Source organism: Artibeus jamaicensis, unplaced genomic scaffold (genome assembly GCF_021234435.1).
Source record: "Artibeus jamaicensis isolate MK-2021 breed Jamaican fruit bat unplaced genomic scaffold, CSHL_Jam_final scaffold_1019, whole genome shotgun sequence".
Taxonomy (NCBI): domain Eukaryota; kingdom Metazoa; phylum Chordata; class Mammalia; order Chiroptera; family Phyllostomidae; genus Artibeus; species Artibeus jamaicensis.
In genome coordinates this window covers 11,382,898-11,402,609 of record NW_026522025.1, presented here as the reverse complement: position 1 = coordinate 11,402,609, position 19,712 = coordinate 11,382,898, and the positions used below count along the sequence as shown (strand labels likewise).

General features: G+C 44.8%; 1 protein-coding gene across 3 annotated transcripts in view; it reads right to left on the bottom strand.

The window, feature by feature from the left end:
• The window catches only part of PATJ (PATJ crumbs cell polarity complex component), a 321,583-nt gene that overhangs the window by 8,074 nt on the left and 293,797 nt on the right, over positions 1-19,712 (bottom strand). For all 3 annotated transcript variants that reach the window (XM_037136218.2, XM_037136219.2, XM_037136220.2), the window contains 3 exons: positions 17,004-17,126; positions 16,134-16,238; positions 1,272-1,378 (listed from right to left, as the gene is read on the bottom strand). In XM_037136218.2, coding sequence (XP_036992113.2) covers positions 1,272-1,378; positions 16,134-16,238; positions 17,004-17,126 — 335 coding nt within the window. The remainder of the gene's footprint in view (positions 1-1,271; positions 1,379-16,133; positions 16,239-17,003; positions 17,127-19,712) is intronic.

Here is a 19,712-nt window from a genome sequence, read left to right as displayed (position 1 = left end):
ATTAGAGGCCTCTTTCGGGGGCAGGGGGCAGGTGGGGGGTGGCAGTGAAGGAGGAGCAGAGCTCCACTCCTCAGTGGGAAGCACCAGATGGAGTCTGTCTCCATTTATCTCACATTTTCAATTAGTTTTAATTTTTGTGTGGGAGAGAGTAAAAAAAAAATCCCCAAATGTAAACATACAATGGTCGGATTATAAGTGATTTAAATGACTTTAAGCTACTGGTTCTTAACTTCTCAGGAGCTGTACAGCTGTGGGACCATTAAAAAAAAATGGACACATCAAAATATGCTAAATGGATACTACTCTTCCTATAAGGGTCCTGATTTTTTTTGAAGGAAAGAGTCATTTTAACTTGGTAATATTATACATTCATGTATTTGTCATATTTCGAAAGCACGCATTTATAACTTTCATGATAAGAAGACAGTAAAATAAGCTTAGTTTAATATGTTTCCCTCAAGAAAAGTCCAGGAGCATCTAAGATCTTATTTCCAGGGATGTCATCAGTTTGGCTCAAAAAAACTTTTACAAAGATAAAAAAAAATGCAAAGATGTCATTTAAGTGGATGATATTCCAGGAAAAGGTTGGGAAAGGCTGTGATCACCAGCTGCTTCTAATAAACCACTCAGATCAGTCAGCAAACATTCACTGAGCACCTACACGTGACCGGGCGTGGCTGGTACTGACAGGAGTAACTTCAGGCAGAACTTCCCCAAGTGCGGGTCCTCTGCCTGCAGGCAGTGAGTGCTCCCCAGAGAACCCGGTAGACCACCTACTCAGATCTCTGAGACCAGGCCAGGGAAATTAGTATTTTAAAATATGCTCTTTAGATTATTTTTATGTACATTCTAGTTTGAAAAACACTGCTGTAATGAGCAACTTTCACTGCAATGACTGGTTTTAATGAAGGATGCCAGCAAGTATTACAAGATTTTGCATAGAAAGCTGAGGAAACCTGGCTCTTTGCACACAAACGCAGGGCGCACCTGGGCTGTAAAGCTGTGGTTTCGGAGGGGAGAAGGCACAGGCGCCGTGGCAAGGTGACCAGACGCAGGGTGTGTTAGCCCTGCAACAAGTCGGTTCCGAACTTACACAGAGGAACAAAGCTTTGTGAAAAACAGGGAAACCCTCGTGCTTTCTTGGAGATTCTCTACAAATTAGACAAGTAATGTGCACTTTCTTAGAGCATGCTCTAGAGTCTGGAAAAGGTCTCCCTGAGCTTCGTTACCCACCCCCGCCTCCACAGGCACCCGGCATCTAGGACACTCACTCTGTGTCTTCTGGACGGTGTTCAGCAGTGGGTGAACCAAGGTGGTAGCCTGTAGACAAATTTTCAAGCTGAGTTGCTATGGCACTTATATTGGTATCTGCTACAACCTGGGGGAAAAGTTAGAGGAAGACAACCCATCGTAAGTCAGGGGAGAGTTAGAGAAACCACAGCGTGCCCAGTGGTCAGTTCTCAGTCCTCATCTCTTTCAACCTGTCTGCAGCATTTGACACAATGGATTGCTCTCTCCCTCTCAAACTGTTTCTTCATTTGGTTTCCATGGCAGCACCCTAGTCAAGTTTCCTTTCTACCTTTGCTCATTCCTTTAGAAACCTCTAACTATCAGAGTGCTGAAGGGCTCAGTACTTGAGCGTCTTATCTTTTCCATCTAAACACATCTCCTTTATCATCTCATCAGTTTCGATGCCATCTGTGAATGGTACTTCCTGAGTCTGCATCTCCAGTACCACCACGTTTAATTAATTGCATGTATCTACATCTCCACCAATCTGATGTTCCTAATGGGATGTTCAGCAGGCATCTCAAACCTAACACGTCCCGCACCGATCCCCCACCTCCTCCCCTGTCCCCATAGCCTCCCGCACCGCAGGCAGCTGCAGCCTCATTCTTTCAGTTTCAGCAAACACCTTGGTGTCATCCTTGATTGCTTTCTTTCAAAACCCATATTCACTCCTCATAAAATCCTATTGGTCCTCCTACAAAATTTCTATTGCCTGGAGTTTTATAATCACTTTCTCACTGGTCTCCAAGTGTATAGCAGATAGAACAATCCTGTTAAAATACAGCAGACTGCCCTGCTAGTGTGGCTCAGGGGATTAAGCATAGGCCTGTGAACCAAAAGGTCACCAGTCTGATTCTTGGTCAGGGCACATGCCTGGGTTGTGGGCCAGGTCCCCAGTTGGGGGTGTGCAAGAGGCAACCCACCAATGTTTCTCTCACGGATCACTCACTGAAGTTCTTCTGCCCAGTTACATCTCTGCCCTCATCCCCTAACATTCTCCTCTGAGTGCCCTCTGGCCCAGCCATGCTGGCCTCCTTGCTGTTTCTCTAATGTGCCAGAGTCATTTCCATCTCTGTGCTGCTGCAACCACTGTGCCTCCTGCCCGGAGTGCTCTGCATCCAGGGTCTGTGTGGCTAACTCCATCCCTTCAGGTCTTTACCCCAGAGTTACCCTCCCTGACCACTCGAACTAAAATCTCCACACCAACTTCCTCGCCCAGCACTTCCTATCTTCCTACCCTGCTTCGCTTCCTTCTTACCACCATTACTATCGAATGCACTGTGTGTGTATTTTACCTTCTCTATCACCTATTGCTTCATATTAGAATGTGTGAGCAGGAAGTTTGTTTTGTTTACTACTGTATTGCCATTATGAAAAACAGTGTCCAGCATACATTGTATTAGGTGAATGAAAGAGTATCTGTATGATTTGCCTTTTAGATGGTCCCAAAAGTATAGTAGGATAACATTTAAACATTCACTTAGTGTTTCTATCCTGCAAAAACCATCCCAAAGCATTCAGAAGGAATACGGGATGGCTGTGACAGCCCACGCACAGCAGGACACGGAGAGGCGCTCTGGTGTTCAGTTTCTCCCTCTTAAATGATGCTGATGCTGAGTTTCACCTTCCTCGTCTGTCGAAGGGAATCATAAAAGTGTGCGTTGTCTTCTTAGCCTGGAGTTGTTTTCTACCCCAGTGAGTTGTCAGAGCCACTTCCTCAAGAGCTCTTGGGCTACCCCTGCTTCCGGTCAACGGTTCTTTTTCTAGGTTCCAATTCTCAGTGCACAGGCACTGAGTGAAGGGACTTAGCCTGGCGGCAGTGCAGAAGAGCTTGATTTGATTGCAGTTTCAGCACAAACCAACAGAGGGCACGGCTGCCTCAGTCTGTAAGCTTATTTGACTCGGTTAATATTTAGAAGGAAAGCAAGAGACAGGGCAGCCCTGACCCTGGCTGGATCAGAACGCATTTTGGGGGAAGCACCCTACTCTGGGGAGAACACTGCTAAATGCGAGTTACAGGATCTTCTGGAAACACCATCATATAAAGATTGACTGAAAGAATTGCGGGAATATCTAGAATAAGAAACAGGAAATGACAGATTCTTCGTGATCACAGGAGCTCCTCCACTTTTCCCACAGCAAGTGTTTTGGAGTTGTCTTTGCATGCAACCTCTGTCATCTTACCTCCTCTTTAAAGAATAAAGATTTTATTTATTTATTTTTTAGAAGGGAGGAAGAAAGAGAGGGAGAGAAACACCAGTGTGCAAGAGGAATACCTATCGGTTGCCTTGTACATGCTCCCAACTGGGGACCTAGCCCACAACCTGGGAATGTGTCCTGACCTGGAACCGAAGCAGCAACGTTTTGGTTTGAGGGATGACACCCAACCAAATGAGCTACACTGGTCAGGACAATCTTACTTACTCTCAGGCTACACCATCTTCATAAACCCACTCTACTCCAGCTTCCAGTCCCATCACCTGGCCCAGCCATTGATGGCCCACGTTCTCTGGCTTTGCCCAGTTTTCCAATCTTTGCTGTTTCTGCTCACCCCTTGTGGCTCAGTCCCAGGCCCCCTTCCCACTCAGGGTCTAGGTGACAGCATCCACGTCCCCAGAGCTTTCAATGCCAACGACGTGCTGACAGTTACCAGGCTAGTCATTATATCCAACTGCCAACTTAACATCTGCATTTTAGTATCTCAAGGGCTTATTACAACTAACACAACTAAATCCAAACTCCATCCAACAACCGAATCCCTTCTGTTCATTTTTTTCTCCAGTTTCCCATATTTAGTGCATGGCATCTCTGGCTGATTAACTAGAAGTCCACTAGGTATAAGAGCTAAAATACTTGACTGCTGGCTGGAGACTGTCCGACAGGAAAGGAAGCTAGGATGCTGACCACACAGGCGCTGTTCTCCGAGCATCTCTCACCTGACACGTGGGATCCGCCACCAAGTCCTCTGCAGCCTCCCTCCAAAATACCTCTCACATCTGTTTCCTTTCTATCTCTAATTCAGGATGCAGTGAACATCCAAACTCAATTCATCACTATCAGCTGCCTTGTACCTGGAATGCCCACTCATTCTCTTCCCATCTTTCTTCCTTACCAGAGCCATTTATCTTTTTAAGTATAAAGTAGGTAATGCCATTTCCCTCCTTAAAACCTTTCCGGTGGTACCTCTCAGAACTTGGAACAAAATTCACTCCCTAATTACATACACAAAGATCCTCCCCTTGCCTATCTGTCTAATCCCATCTATGTCCTTCCTTTCCATCCCTCAGTCTCACAGTTCCGTCTGTCTGGAATCCACCCCTCAGCATGCTCCTTCCCCCCAACCAGCTGGCCTGGCGTCAGCTTGAAAGTCGCTCCCCTTGTACGAGCCTTCATTGGCTGCCCACGTTGAAATCAGTTTCTCCTGTTTTTCTCTCTATAACACTCTCGAGGTGTTTCTCACCAATTGTGATGCGTACTTGTGTGACTATCTTTCCCGGCCAATCACAGGATTCACGAAGGGTTGCTTGTCAATGTTAATGAGCCCAGCACACACTTACCTAGAGTATCTGTGGAGTGAATGAATGAATCTAAAACTAAGGAACAGGGTTTATGACGTTTATTTTTCTGAATTTCCACATGACAGAGTGAGACTGATAGAGGTTACAAGGAGACAGGTTTTGGGTCCTTTTAAGAAAGAAAAAAAAAAAGATCTAACAATAAGGCAGTTACGGAATGGAATGCCATATTAGCACCCTGCCAAAGCAAGCACTCAGATAAAGTTTAAAAATCTATCAATTTGGGATGTGGTGAAGGGGATTCCTAGACTTGGTGGGAATTCGGACGTGTACTCTCCGCTGACCAAGAGACGCACCATCTATTACGTGGTTGAGGAAGGAAGCAAGATACTGTTTCTTTCTAAGGTACCTTCAAAAGCCAAGGTCTGCTGGCAACTTGCTCATTTCTCGTTTATTCAATATGTAACGGCACTGCTACTAAACGGAACACTTTGCTGGGCATTCTGTAGAGTGCCTAGAGAATGATGGGTGCCATCATTCCCATACTACAGACACAAGAACCCAGAGCAGAGAGGTTAAGTAACTTTCCAATGCCAGTTAAGGAGTGAAGGCTGCATTCGGATCCATGCCATTTCAGTCTGGAGTCTTGTGCTCTTAATCATATGAAGTGTGAGGCAAATGGCCTGGTGTGAGGGCACAGAGCGTAGGGTCCGGACGTGGAGCAGGAGAGGAAGAGCGGCAGACAGCTAGTCCGACAGCAGATGCAAACAGAGCAGGAGACCCTCATGGTGTGTGCTCGGCAACAGGCAAACATCATCCCACCCCCCCCCCCCCCCAACACTGCAGGGAGAGGGCTCGGGTGTGGGAGACACTGCCCCACCCCCCAGAGGCTCCAGGAGGACAGCTTTTTAACTTTTAGAAAGAGAATATACTTTCACGACTCCATGAAATCAGCCATATAAGTTATGAAACCAAAGTCATAGTTTCATTTGGGTAAAAGTTGTTTTATCCTTAAAATCTAGCTAGAAAATATAAAAACACTTCAACATCATCTTGCAGAAAAACTCACATCCCTCCAAAACATAAAGGCCTCTTGCTTAGTCCAGAACCCTGAAATAAAAAAGGCCTCCCAACCATTGATAATATTAGATCCTAGAGTTCCACCTAGGATCGAGGAGCTACCCAGGTCCGTGCCTGTTTTGTAGGAGTGGAACCCAGGGGGCTGAGTGGGCACCATGAGGGATTTTCACTGATGGCTAAGCTTTTGCAAGATGATCAGGAGAGTACACACCTGTTACCCCCAGATGACTTTCCAGCCCTAAGGCATTTGCACTTCCTAGGGACTGACTTGTGAGAGGGGATAAACTGATCTGGACGGGTGTGCAAGTTCAAGGAGATGTGGTCTATGAATGTTGACTCAGCCCTATGTCTAAAGGGCTTGCTCTTGCCCCACCAATGCCCGGGACTGAAGAGCATAGAGGGAAGGCTAGGAGAGGTCTGTGCATTGTGAAGTAGGGGAAGGCAAACAGGCTGATAAAAATTTTACTCTTTTTTTGGAAAAAAAAAAAAAAAAAAGGAAATCTTGAATTCCTGGACATAAACTTCTGTGATAGGTTATGAGGACAGACATGGGAGCAGAGGAAACCAAGGGAAAGCCAACGTGCCCCCTGCACTCCACAGTGACAGGCTTGCAGCTGACGTCAGCTAGTGTGGGAGGCGGATGGGAACGCATGCTGTCCAAAGTGGAGGGAGGACAGGGGAAGGACAGCATCCCTGCATAAGGCCGGGAGGCAGGCTCCGGGTCCGCAGACCATGCGCACTAGGTCTGTGCAACCTGAATGTGTGGCTCCAGAGCCACGGTGTCTGGAGTCCTTGGACCCAGCTAGGGCCAGCTTCAACTCTTAAGATCAGTGGCTTGCGGTCTGGCATTTTACAGATCAGCAATGCGCTTAACTCTCATCCTCCTTCCAGGGGACCTGGAGGGGTGGCAGATATCCTCCTTGTTTGCTATGCACCCTGCAAAAGCATCTAGTTCAAAATCTGTGGGTCTTTTACATTTACATTCCTCCCATTGCAGCAGTTAGTGCTGTTACAGACATCTTGAAGGTGGTTCCTGAAGGTAGATCACTAGATAGGGAACTGCTGGGTGATGGGTGTGCTCATTCTGAACTGACTAGATCTTTCTAAGTTGTCAAGTGGTTGGTCCAGTTCAAACTTCACCAGGCATTTAATGAAAATGATGGGGGACTTGACCCTCCCTGACTCCAGGAGACCACAGGCAATTCCACCTTTGTGCTCAGGAGGACTGCAAGCAATTCAAGGTGGTATCTGAGCCCCTGTGCTCCAGAGTGAGATGCCCACTGCCCAGGGCACAGCTAAAGACCCCCGCCCAGAGCAAGAATACGGCAGTCATTTTAATCCAATTAACTTCTCCCTGAATTCCAAACCCCTCATCTACACTTTGTTCTCCTTATAAAAAGGGGCATTTAAAAATGAAATTTAAGATGGTCTGTTAGGGTACAAACCCATCGCTGACCATCTGAATGAAGTGCCCATAAAGATTCAATCTCTGTCTCTGCTTCTTGGGTCTGGTAGGTGACAGACAGCACAAACACTGGCTTTTCCAGTTTCAAAAGTACTTTCTGCCCTGGTTGGAGTGGCTCAGGGGATTGAGTGTCGAGCCAAATGAGCTCAGCGACCCAAATGGTCGCTGGCTCGTTTCCCAGTTGGGGCACATGCCTGGGCTGTGGTCTGGGTTCCCAGCGGGGGGTGCATGAGGGACAACCACACATTGGTGTTTCTCTCTCTCTCTTCCTCCCTCCCTTCCCCTCGCTAATCTTAAAAAGGAAAGTACTTTCTTTCCTTACATCCTCCCCAAACTTATGATCGAACATTTAAGGGCCTACCTAGGGAGAGGGAGGTGACAGACCTGAAGAAGAGGAGGAGGAAATCCTTCTACCTGAGGAGAAGGTGACTTGTGAAATGAAAGAGAAGGAGGAAGTCACCCCATGTGGGGAGAGGAAGACTTGTGATTGAAAGATGGGGAGGAAGCCTTTTCCTCCGAGCCTAAAGAACATGCAGAGGCCTTTGAATTTGTGAACGAGAAAGACGCATTAAGCATGTAATTCCTCCTCATTCTGCATTTCCCCCTCCAGCTGCACCTGCCCCTCTCTACCTTTCCCCCTTCAATATTTATCTCCTTCTTAAATTTTGTCTCCTCAAACTGCTTTACTGGTAGGAAGGTATTTATTTTGACAATAATCACTCTCTCTGGTGCCTTGGCTCCTTGCAGCACGTGATAATTCAGGTTATAAGCAAAGCTAAACTCAATCAAGGCTGTATGTTCTATATTAAAACAATGTACATTTGATAGAACTTCTAATGGAGTAATACAGCACAGGTCTTTATTGCACAAACCACAGGATGGCTACCTGTCCTTAGAAACAGGTTTGGGGGGTTATGTTTTGGAGAACTGAGAAGTCAAAATGTTTTCCAGGTAACTACAATACTATATAATGCACAAAAGCTCAAGTTCTTTCCTTTGAACTTTTCACAGTGGCCGATCATGTAAAGCAGGGGTGTCAAACTCATTTTCACCGGGGGCCACAGCCTTGTGATTGTCTTCAAAGGGCCAAAATAATTTCAGGACTGTACAAATGTAACTACTCCTTAACTGTTAAGGAGTCGAAATTACATTGGGCCCTTTGAAGGCAATTGCGAGGCTGATGTGGCCCCGAGTGAAAATGAGTTTGACACCCCTGCTCTAAAGGAATACGGTTGGCCCTTACATTTGTTGGGGCTTAAATCTGCCAGTACAGAAATACAATTAGCACTCACACCCGGCCTGGATCTGGAGTACAGACGTGCTGAAAAAAGACAGGAAGGCTGCCCAGTCAGTGATTCCTGAGAAAGTAGGCATTTCAAGACAGGGCACATTACAGAAGAACAATCAAGAAAAGTTTCCCTAGCCCTGGCTGGTGTGGCTCAGTGGATTGAGCACCAGCCTGTGAACCTAAAGTCCCTGGTTTGATTCCCAGTCAGGGCACATGCCTGGGTTGTGGGCCAGGTCTCTAGCTGGGGGCATGCGGGAGGCATCTGACTAGTATCTCTCTAGCACACTGATGTTTCTCTCTTTTTCTTTCTCCCTCTCTTCCCCTCTCTCTGAAACTAAATACATAAAATCTTAAAAAGAAAAGAAAAGCTTGCCTGGTCTCATGTCTGGCATTTGGTGTAATTTAATGAGGTAGAAGCACATTTGCTTAAAGTTTTTATTTAGAATCTAGTCACACTGATTCTAGTGACATCAGAATATATTGATTTTAATGTGTCTGTTTTAAAAATATACGTGTCCCACCCTGGCTGGTGTGGTTCAGCTGTTTGGAGCTTCATCCTATAGTCCGAAGGGTCATGTGTTTGATTCCCAGTCAGGGTACATGCCTAGGGCCCAGGTTCAATCCCTGGTCTGGGAAAGTATGAGAGGCAACTGAGGGAAATTTCTCCCTCACACTGATGTTCCTCTCCCTCTCTTCCCCTCTCTCTAGAGTCAACAAGCATGTCCCTGGGTGAGGATTAAGAAAATGAATAAATAAATAATGAATGAATAAATGAATGAAATAAATGAATGAATAAATAAAAAGAAAAATATACTGGTTCAGCCCTGGCTGGGTAGCTCAGTTGGTTAGAGCATCTCGCCCAGGCAGCAAGGCTGCGGGGTCCTTCTGTGTTATTTCTCACACAGAAGAAATAACCAGTGAGTGGAACAACAAACTGATGTTTCTCTCTCTCTCTCCCCCTCCCTCTCTTCCTGAAAAGATCAATTGAAAAAGTCAATGAAAAATATTGTACAGTGGTCTGAAGTGTCAACTGTGTTAGGTTAAATAAAAAGGGGGCAAACCTCCATCTAGGGACACACGCCTCAGCTGTCACCTGGAAAACCACTCCACTCCCAGGGCTTCAGAAGGAGTCTCAGCATTCCCCTGACTTCAGAGCTACGTGATTATGGTGCGAATAATAAAATACCACTTATTTAATGCTGACCACTTGCAGTCCGCTGTTTTATTAAACATTCCATCTCATTTGATCCTCACAGAAGCTATGACCCCTCCTTACAAGACATGAGGCACAACTTCTGACCCCGACACCTGCCCGTCCTGTAGAACTTCCACTAGGTCTTCATTTCAACTTGCAAATCTTTAGCTCTTTGTCCTCTTCCTGGAGTGGATCGCCCCCTTCCTGGCATCACCTAGCTTTTGATCCATCATGAACCCCATAGATCTTACCGCTGGCTGCCTATTAGAATCACCTGGGAAGTTTTAAAATATCCCAATGTCCCTGCCATGTTCCAGACCAATTAAATCACTGCAGCGAGACCCAGGAACTAGTGATGGAATCAATGATTTTGTTGTATAACCAAGGTCAAGAGCTACTCACAAGCCACTCCTTTAATGATGCTCACATGTGCCTTTATCTGCTCTTCCTGCACATGCTACCACACACCTTTACGATTCCCAGCCCAGTCAATCCATCCTTCTCCTCCACTGCAACTTGTCTGCACCCAATTGATAAAATGTGCTGATTTGTTCCCTGTAAATTCACATTCTTCAACTTGATCAGCATAGCTCAGCAACCTGCTCAATGCAACCAACATGTACCAGGCAACTGCTCTGGGCACGGCCCTCTGCTGGAGGCAGACACTGTCCCCATTTTAGATGAATTCATGGCCTTCAGGGGTACTCACACCCAGACTCCTCCTGTTTTTAGATGAAGAGTTTCTAAACAAAAGATTTCCCAAAATTTAAAAAGACGGGATGAGAGCCCTGACGGGTATGGCTCAGTGGATTGGGCGTTGTCTCACAAATTCGAAGGGTCACTGGTTTGATTCCTGGTCAAGGCACGCGCCTGGGTTGTGGGCCAAGTCCCTGGTTGGGGGGCATGAGAGGCAACTGATCGATGTTTCTCTCCCTCTCTTTCTCCCTCCCTTCCTCTCTCTCTAAAAATAAATAAAATCTTTAAAAAGATGGAATGAGAAAAGAAAAGAAAAGAACAGATTAGGGTGCAGTGAACTGGGCATTCCAGGCATAGAGAAAAATATGTGCAAATCTTTGCTCGTCCTAAATAATGCACTACTCCAGTGGGCCTCAGGCTGGTCTCCACACCAGCAGCATCAGCAACACCTGGGAGCTTATTATAAGTGCACATTCTTGGACCCCCACCCCACCCCTATGGAATCAGAACCTCTAGGGGTGGGACCTAGCTATCGTAATTAATAAGCCACCACGGTGATTCCAGAGTGTGGTCAAGTCTGAGAAGCACAATCTTTTCTTTACTCTCTCTTAGAAAATGACATCCTAAAAGAGAAGCCATCAGACTCAAACTCCCCTGCAAGATTTCCTTTTCAGGGGTAACATTGTCCCTACCTTTTCTTCTGTCTACTTTGCTCCCAATTACTCTCTTGCTCTCTACTGACTTGCCACCAACTCTAAAAGAAAGAACTCAATTATTTTAAAGACTGCCAGTGATGTATCTGCCAGTTGGAGTGACTTTTCTGAGGTTTTATTTACATTTGCCTCATTGGTAAGTGTGCTATTCTTGAAATTCTTTTCTCCTTCAGTGTCTAGGAACTGTGTTTTTGACTCCCGGTTCTTTTTCTATTTTATTTTCCAGGTTATTTCTTTTTGTACGTGCATGATAAAAAATTCAACAGGGCATGATAAAAAATGTAACACTGTCACTCCCTAGAGACCCATTGAACTTCTTTTTTTACCCCTAGAGGTGTGATCTAAATAATATGCTGACAAGCCAATTTTGAAATGTATCATCTCAATGGTATCGATTGACTCCCTCTTCCAGGAGATGAAAATTTAGCTGGCCAAACTTGCACTTAACTTTTATATTATTTTTAAGGTCTACTTGTTTTCTTTGTTTCTTTAAATATACTAAAATCACTATAGGTCTGACAATTTCCAGCAATGTGTTCTTTTTCATTTCAACTTAGACAATCAAATCTATTCATGTATAATTTGAAAAACAGCCCTGACTCGTGTGACTTCATGGGTTGGGCATTGTCCTGCAAACAGAAAGTTTGCTGGTTTGACTCCCTGTCAGGGCACAGGCCTGGGTTGCAAGCTCGGTGCCCAGGTGGGGTGTGTGAGAGGAACCGATTGATGCTTCTCTCTCACATCAATGTCTCTCTCCCTCTGCCTTTGTCTCCCTTCCCCTCTCTCCAAAAAGAAATAATAATAAATAAAAATAGAAATGATCATACAGTGTTTAATGAAGTCCTCCTTCTCTCTTCCCTAATTACTAATTATCATTCCCTGCAAATCATTATTTTCAACATTTTAGTTGTTTCTTCTAGTAACTGCTTCCATATTTCTAAAAAAACCCCACGCTTTTACTTCTATTTCTTGACTTTTCAGCTTTAAATATTATCTGATCATATCCTATTATAGAAGATAAGGATTTACCTCTTATATTTTCTTTCCCTACTACTAATATTTCATGCATCATGATGCTTGGTTGTATTGGTTTTATTACTATGAGTTGGAATGTTTACACCAATGTTATTTATATGGAGCCAACTACTCAACTATGATTTCAGTTCTTTTTTTTCATACGTGTTTGTTTTCCTCAAGGTTAATAATGATCTAATTTTGTTTAATTTTTAATATACTTATCACTAATTCAGCCCCCAAACTCTCCAACAGATCTCAAACTTCCAACTCAGTTAAAGGTGAGATCATCTGTCCCTCTGTTCTCCTCTTTAACCCAGAGCCCTCTCTGTCCGAGTCCCCTTCTCCTCCAGCTCCCCTTTGGACAAGCTGTTCTCTCTGCCGGCTGTAGGGCTGTCTTGGGACTCCGATGTTCTTTAGCGGTGGATTCACTGGCTTTCCTCTTTCTTATCTTACTCTTTTGTTGGAGAATATCCTACACTAATGTCTCAGACACACACTGCTGAAAAAAGCCAGGCGCTGTTTGAATCTCCTGTTCTTTTGTAAGTAGCATATACTTTTTGTCCTGGAAAGTTTTAGAATGGTTACAGATATCATTCTTGTTTTATTTATCCTGTTCACTGATTAAAAGACCTTAAATTGAATTTATTTTGTTATTTTTCTGTTTTTCTTTTTGTAACTCTTATTTGTTGGATATTGGACCTCCTGAATTAATCTTGTGTTTTATTTTTTCCTCTTTCGTTTTCAATCTAGGCCTCACATGAGAAGTCACTGTTTTCTGAATATTGTCCTAATAAGTAGGACATGTCTCTCTCCTCCATCCAGCAGCCAGGCCCTCGGACAGCAGTGTCTCTGTGCTGGTTTTTTGTGTTCTGGAGGGTGCTCTCAAAGGGCCTCCCAAACGACTCTGTAGCCAGGCCCCTGATGAATGTCCCTGATCTCAGACTCTCTTCTGTTCTTCCTACTTGCTGCTGGTTCCCGGCCTTTGTCCTTTTTGTCTCTATTCCTTTCATTCGCTAAACCAGTATCTAGGAAGCACAGTGCAGCAGCCAGTGGGGATGCTGACATTAAAAAGCTGCAGGTGGCTTAATGTACCCTCTCCGTGTCTAGCACCGAAGACCCCCGACCGTCGGCAGCACGTTCCTGTGCCTGCCGGACATCTCCCCACCTGGGTGCCCCAAACGATAACGTCCTCTTCTCTCCCAGCGTACTCCTCCTAAATTTCCTAGACAATATCACCTCGGTCCGCCCATCCTCCTATGCTCTAAAATGTTTGGAAAAACTCTTAAGATTTTTTAAAAATTCATCGATTTTAGAGAGGGAGGGAAAGAGAAACAAAAACAGTTTGTTGTTCCACTTATTTGTATAGTCATTGGTTGATTCTTGTATGTGCCCTGACTGGGGATGGAACCTGAAAACTTGGTGTATCAAGATGATTCTCTAACCAACTGAACTCATTGGCCAGGGCTGGAAAAACACTAATTGGGCCCAGAATAAGCCTCACAATTTCCTTTAGTAAAAAAAACTCCCTTATATGCTTTTTTCATCCTCTATGTTCTGAAAAAAAAGTAATTTTTCCAGCAGAGAGCCAGAGTGACCTGATTTTATCAAAAAAGACTTTATTGTCTTAGACAAAAAAAATTAAACTCCATAGACAAAAGAACTAAACTGACAAACAATCAAACTACAGAAGCAAATATAATTGGAAACATGTAAAATGACCCCTCACAGCCACATCAGTCTCTGCTGAGCAATCCATAACGGGAATAAGAAACATGTGACTTTAAGGGCAAGAATATCTACCTCCTCATCACACCTAGAGACAGCAATTTAACTGTGGGGAGGGGGTTCCAGGAGTGCTGGTTGTCTCGTCCACCCTCCTCCCCTTCTGCACCCTGCAGTCTGTTGACCCAGACCTTGATCTTCCCCGTGCAATCGGCAGTTGCTGACTCCTCAGCACGACCACCGACAGTAAGTCTTTTTCACATTGTCAGACACAATGATCTGACCTTCCCTACTTTTCTGTCAAGGCGCTGGCTCACTTGATAATAAAAACCACCTAGTGACACATTTGCTGTGATCGCTGGATTGCTGGTACTCCTCCTGCACACTGTTTTAATTGAAGCAAATATGCCGTGCAACTGAAAGGTGCCTGATGCAGGACGTGAGACTTGCCTGGGCTTCGTGTCTAAAGCCTTTGGCAGCACATACGCCGCACACCCACAACTGTGTACGTTGCAACTGTCAACATCCCAAAGGCGTCCCTTAAGCTTTTAATAACACATGTTAAAAAATAACACCAACTAATGTGTTTAACACGAGATCATTTGAAACCAAATGTCATTTTCTTCTTAAAATACAGAAATAAGGAAAACAAGGAACTCATTCAAAAGTATGTTCGTAGCAGCAGTTTGGCTGAATGAAGTATTAACTCTGCGTGGGAGAGCATGAGTTCCTTTTCATTTAAGGTGCTCGTTATAGTTCGTATTACGCTTTTACATTGTGTCTTCCCATCCCTTTGTGAAGAAGGCGGAGCTGAACAAATTACATCAGTGTATGCAAACAGCGTCTACACCAGGTTTTGCTGAGGGAAACACCTTTTTGTCTTGACGTAGTTATCATTTGAAATGACTTGTTAAAATTGTGTAGCTAAGGGTCCTCAACTCCGAGGCTGGAGAGTTGCATGGGTAGGGCCCCTAGGGGTCAGCCTAACTCGGAGGGAAAGCAAGCGCAGTAAACGAAAAAGGAAGATTCGCCGGCTGTGACACTGGCAGAGGGAGGAACGGCAGGTAACCCGGTAAGATTGCATTTAAAGTGCAGACACGGAGGAGGGGGGAGCCGACCCTACAGCCTGTCCACATCCCTGGGGACCCAAACCATGGAATAAGTAGGTTGCTGATCACATGAATTCCCCTGAAATACTGACGGTATTTTTATTACACCCTTCATCCATGCTGAAAGCCGTGTACTTTTTTAAATGTCTGTGTTGGCACTTTGGTCTGAGACCATTCAGATGTGAGAGTTAAGCACCACAAACTGGTTCTCCCAGAAGTAATGGTTTTTCAATTCGAACTTTTACTTTAGGGCTAGAATGGTCTGAGGGGCTGGCCAGCCCCCTCTCGAAGGCATAAAATTGTGGGTTTTATTCTTTTTACCTATAAACCATTTAATACTAATTCTGCAGAGTATGTAGGGTGATCACAATCCTACATGTGGGGAAACTCTTTAAGGAAATGCACTGCCGTATGCTGCCTCTCACTCACCACATGATACCCATCTCTGAGAGATGCTAAGTGCTGAGAATGTAAGAAGAGGTGATTAATAGCGCGCCTCATCTCCACTTCCTGGTACACTTCCCTGTGCCTCTCTGGACAATACCCTTGGAGACCACAGCTGATACATACTTGTCTGCCTTAGTTGATGGCTACTATGCAGTGAGAATTTAACAGTGTTGGCAATCACTTACGGTACAGGAAAAAGAGCATTGTATTTCTCCCTTCTTTTAATGTGAGCGGATGAAACAGCGCTTGGGCAGTTCAGTAACAGTTTTTGGGCAGAAGAAAAGAAATCATTTCCTATTCCGTGCGAACTCTGATTTACAAAAGAACACTGGAAGCTAAAAGCCTTGTTGATTTATCACGTGAAGCAAAGAGTAATTTTTCTCCCCTTGTTAGGCTTTCACATAATCATGCTCACTGCCTGTATGGGTGGCATTAAAGAATTTCTGAATAAAAATAATAATTTCTTGCTTTCAACCTTCATAATTCACATCAGCGAGCACCCTGCTGGGCGGTGAAGCCCACTGCCAGGGAAGCTCAATCTCTTCCACACGCCACTTATCTGCCTCGCGCAGCTGCGGGTTCCATTGATGCGGTACCTGCAGGATAATGCGCCCGTAGGCGTTCTTCAGCAGATTAACCACGTCCGCGTGAGACAGCCCATCCAAAGGCTGTCCATTGATGCTGACAATCCGGTCTCCAACCTGGAAGCACAAAAGTGGTAGAAAATCACTATCATTAAGAAAAATTAAATTTGAGAAGAATGCTTAAAATTCTTGGGAAGTCATATTTCCCATTTGTGGCTATTGTGAAGATTCCGTGTTTCCACTGTGCGTGCATGTTCCAGAAGCATGAGGAATTTTTATGGCTTTCCCCAAATACAGGCCAATCAGAGACACAAGAAGGGGGTCAGATTTGATTATTAAAAGGCACGGCAGGCCACTTTTGTATTTTGGTAATGATGGTGTTTCATGCGTCCATTTGCCAGTAATGGTGGGGTGTACAAATTAACTGTTCAATACAGCTCTAGTGAGAAGGCCAAATATTTTCCGCTTTATTTTTCTACCTAAGTTAAAATTAATGGGCAATGGAAAAAAAAAGTTAGAGAAGAATGTTGCTTCTTTTGGTTGAAGAAAGATTCTAAGGTCAAATCACTCTCAGGTGAAAATCAACTTCAGGCGGAAGTAGGTGCTGAAAGATGGTACCGGAGGCTTTGCAAGCGAGCTGCCTGTTCTTCTTTCAGCGAGAAGCTTTGATACAAACAATAATATTTTTATATGCCCATGGACCTAATGAATTTCAGGTATAAACTTCCCCCAATGCATTCTGTCCTCAGCATGGGTCTCTCTGATGGCTGTTGGAATTCTAACTTTAAACAAAGCGCCCACGGCGGGCACTTCCTCCCAACCCCCCCCCCCCCCCGCCCCCACCACGCGCTGCTCGCACTCCCCCAGGCCCCGTCTGTTTACTTTAAGCTTCTGTGTGCGCGCAGCCACTCCGTTGGCCTGAATCATGGCAATGAATATTGGGATATCGCCTAAGGGGCTTCCTCTTCCGCCAGCAATACTGATTCCAAGGGCATCACTGAGCTCCTAAAAAAGAAGCAAAACACAGCACATATTTAATAAAGAGCCACAACCTGACGGTCCTGGGTAGCTGCTGAACAAAACGCTCTGTGATGCAAGAGGTCAGGGTAACACAGGAGTTAAGTGCGGGTCTTTTGATGTCAGAGGAACTTGTGTTTCTTTCTTTCAAAAATATTTTATTTATTTTTAGACCGAGGGGAAGTGAGGGAGGAGGAGGAGGAGAGAAATATTGCTACGAGGGAGAAAAACATCAGTTGGTTGCCCTTCCTTCATACACACCCCCACTGGGAACCAAACCCGCAACCCAGGCATGTGCCCTGCCTGGGAATCGAACCTGCGATTCTTTGCTTTTCGGGGTGACGTCCAACCAACCAAGCCATACTGGTCAGGGAAGAAAAACCTGTGTTTCAGCACTAGGACTTAATATGCTGGGGAATCTTCAGGAAGTTTCCCAACCTTTTAGAGTTTCCATTTCTAAAATGGGAAGAATCCCACCTACTGCCCAGCGTTGGTTTGGGGGTTAAATGAGATGATCCAGTGCAGTCCTGGCCTACAAAAAAGGCTCAATAAAAAGGCAATAGTGGGAGTGAAAAACAAAACAAAACCCTATGCTACTGCTCACTTTGGTGGCCAATTTTGATGCAGACTTGGCAAGTATGTTCTCATATGGTGTTTATAATCAAACTGCCACACATATCATGCTCTCGGGGGTGTGAACAAACATACTTGGCTCTGAAAGAGCTACATGACTGCTTAAAACAAAGGATGGTAGAGGACACTCACTATAACAATGACATAGTTTGGAGAGAGAAGTCAAACGTGATAGGAAACGTTCCCTAAGATTATTAGGTGAGGCAACACGGTTCCCTTGGACCCTGGGGAAGAGCTCCTGGCTTTAGTCCAGGTTCTTCCCACATTCTATCAGAGAGTTCGCATCTTAAAAATCTCTAACAGAACAAACGGCGAGTACCAGATTTAGCATAGCGGCATGTGCACACTATAGTATATCTCTCCTGCTGATGAAAATAAAGGATATGTCAAAATATAAAAAACAACCACCTGAGGCTTCTGAAAAGTAAAGAAACTCAAAAGGTGGTGGAAAGCCAAAACTTGGAGGCATGACGGCAGGGATGACTGTCCTGGTTGTTGGCCCGGCAGCGCCGTCCTGAGGGCCAGACTTGGGCCAGGAGCTGGGAAGCGGTGCACACAGCTCCCACTACCATTCGGAGATGCTCCCCTCTTCCTGGTTGGAAGGACCAGGAAAAGGAGCGCCTGGTAGCGAGAGAATAAAGGAAGAAAACTAGAGTAAAGGCAGCTGGAGAAGGGATTCTCTAGCTCTGTGTGAACCCACAGAGTTCTCAGGCTCAATTCTAAGCTATGCACACATGGAACAGACCCCAACCAGAGAACTGAACCACCACTCACAAAAGGGGAGACGCGACGTGTAGTCTCAGCCTAACTGGGTGACCGCATCCTGTCTACTCATGGGGTCTAGCATAAAATCCCACGTTACTCGGCCTACAAAAACCCAGGACAGGGGGATCATTTTTTCTTTAGTTCTTGAAAATGTGTAGTGCAGTTGAAAGCAAACATCATAACACTACTTGGTGGGTCCTCAGACTGAATGTTAGTATGTCACAACTAGGGCAGAAATGCTGGCAGGGCGGGTGTGGTAAAGGGACCGGTGTGGCCGCGGGGCTTCCACAGCTTTAATTAATCACTTAAAAAACTGCACAGCTTAGTGTGCTTTGATTTGACCTCAGTAAAGTTGGGAAAAGGGGAAAGAACAAAAACCACATATGCAAGAACTTAAAAACCTCATGTCCCGTAAGCGCGAGGCATGATTCTTTACTATTAACATGACTAGTGCTGCCATGTCATGCCTACAAGACAGAAAAAAGGAAATGCTGATCTCTTCAGCCACTGGTAGCCTGTGGCTTGTTTTCCAGACATTTGTGTCTACCTTATAGTTTCTGAGTATATCGACAGTAACGCCCCGGGTGCCAAATGGCAAAAACGAGTGTCATGATGAAGTTTCTTCCTGGACCGTGTGTGGGAAAATGGGGCTGGTAGGACTAGTTCTTTTTATAAAAGCTTTTAAGAACAAGTAGCTCTAATGACTGAGTAAACATACAATGGCATTTTATAAATCTTGGAATAAGGAGAAATTTAGGCAATAATTTGCTTTTGTGCAAATCCATCCTGATGTCTCTTGAATTTATCCATAATAATGCACATGTTGGCACATCGAACCTCCTCATTCGATGAACAGCTGAGTTGCCACTTGGGTGGAAGGACCCTGGGATCACATATGCAGATATAGTAAAGCTTTAACCAATAATGATGGATGCCACTTCCTGGACATTCATGATGCACTAGGTACTATGAAAATACACTATATGCATTACTTCATTTAATCTATACAACAATATTCACCTTGTGAGTTAAACGGTATTTTACCCCCATTCTACAGATGGGAAAACGAAGGTTAAGTAACTTGCCAAAGATAATAGAGCTAATAGATAGCAGACTGCCTTCAAACACAGCTGTGAATGGCTCCAGAGAACTAAGCGATGCTGGACATATAACTTT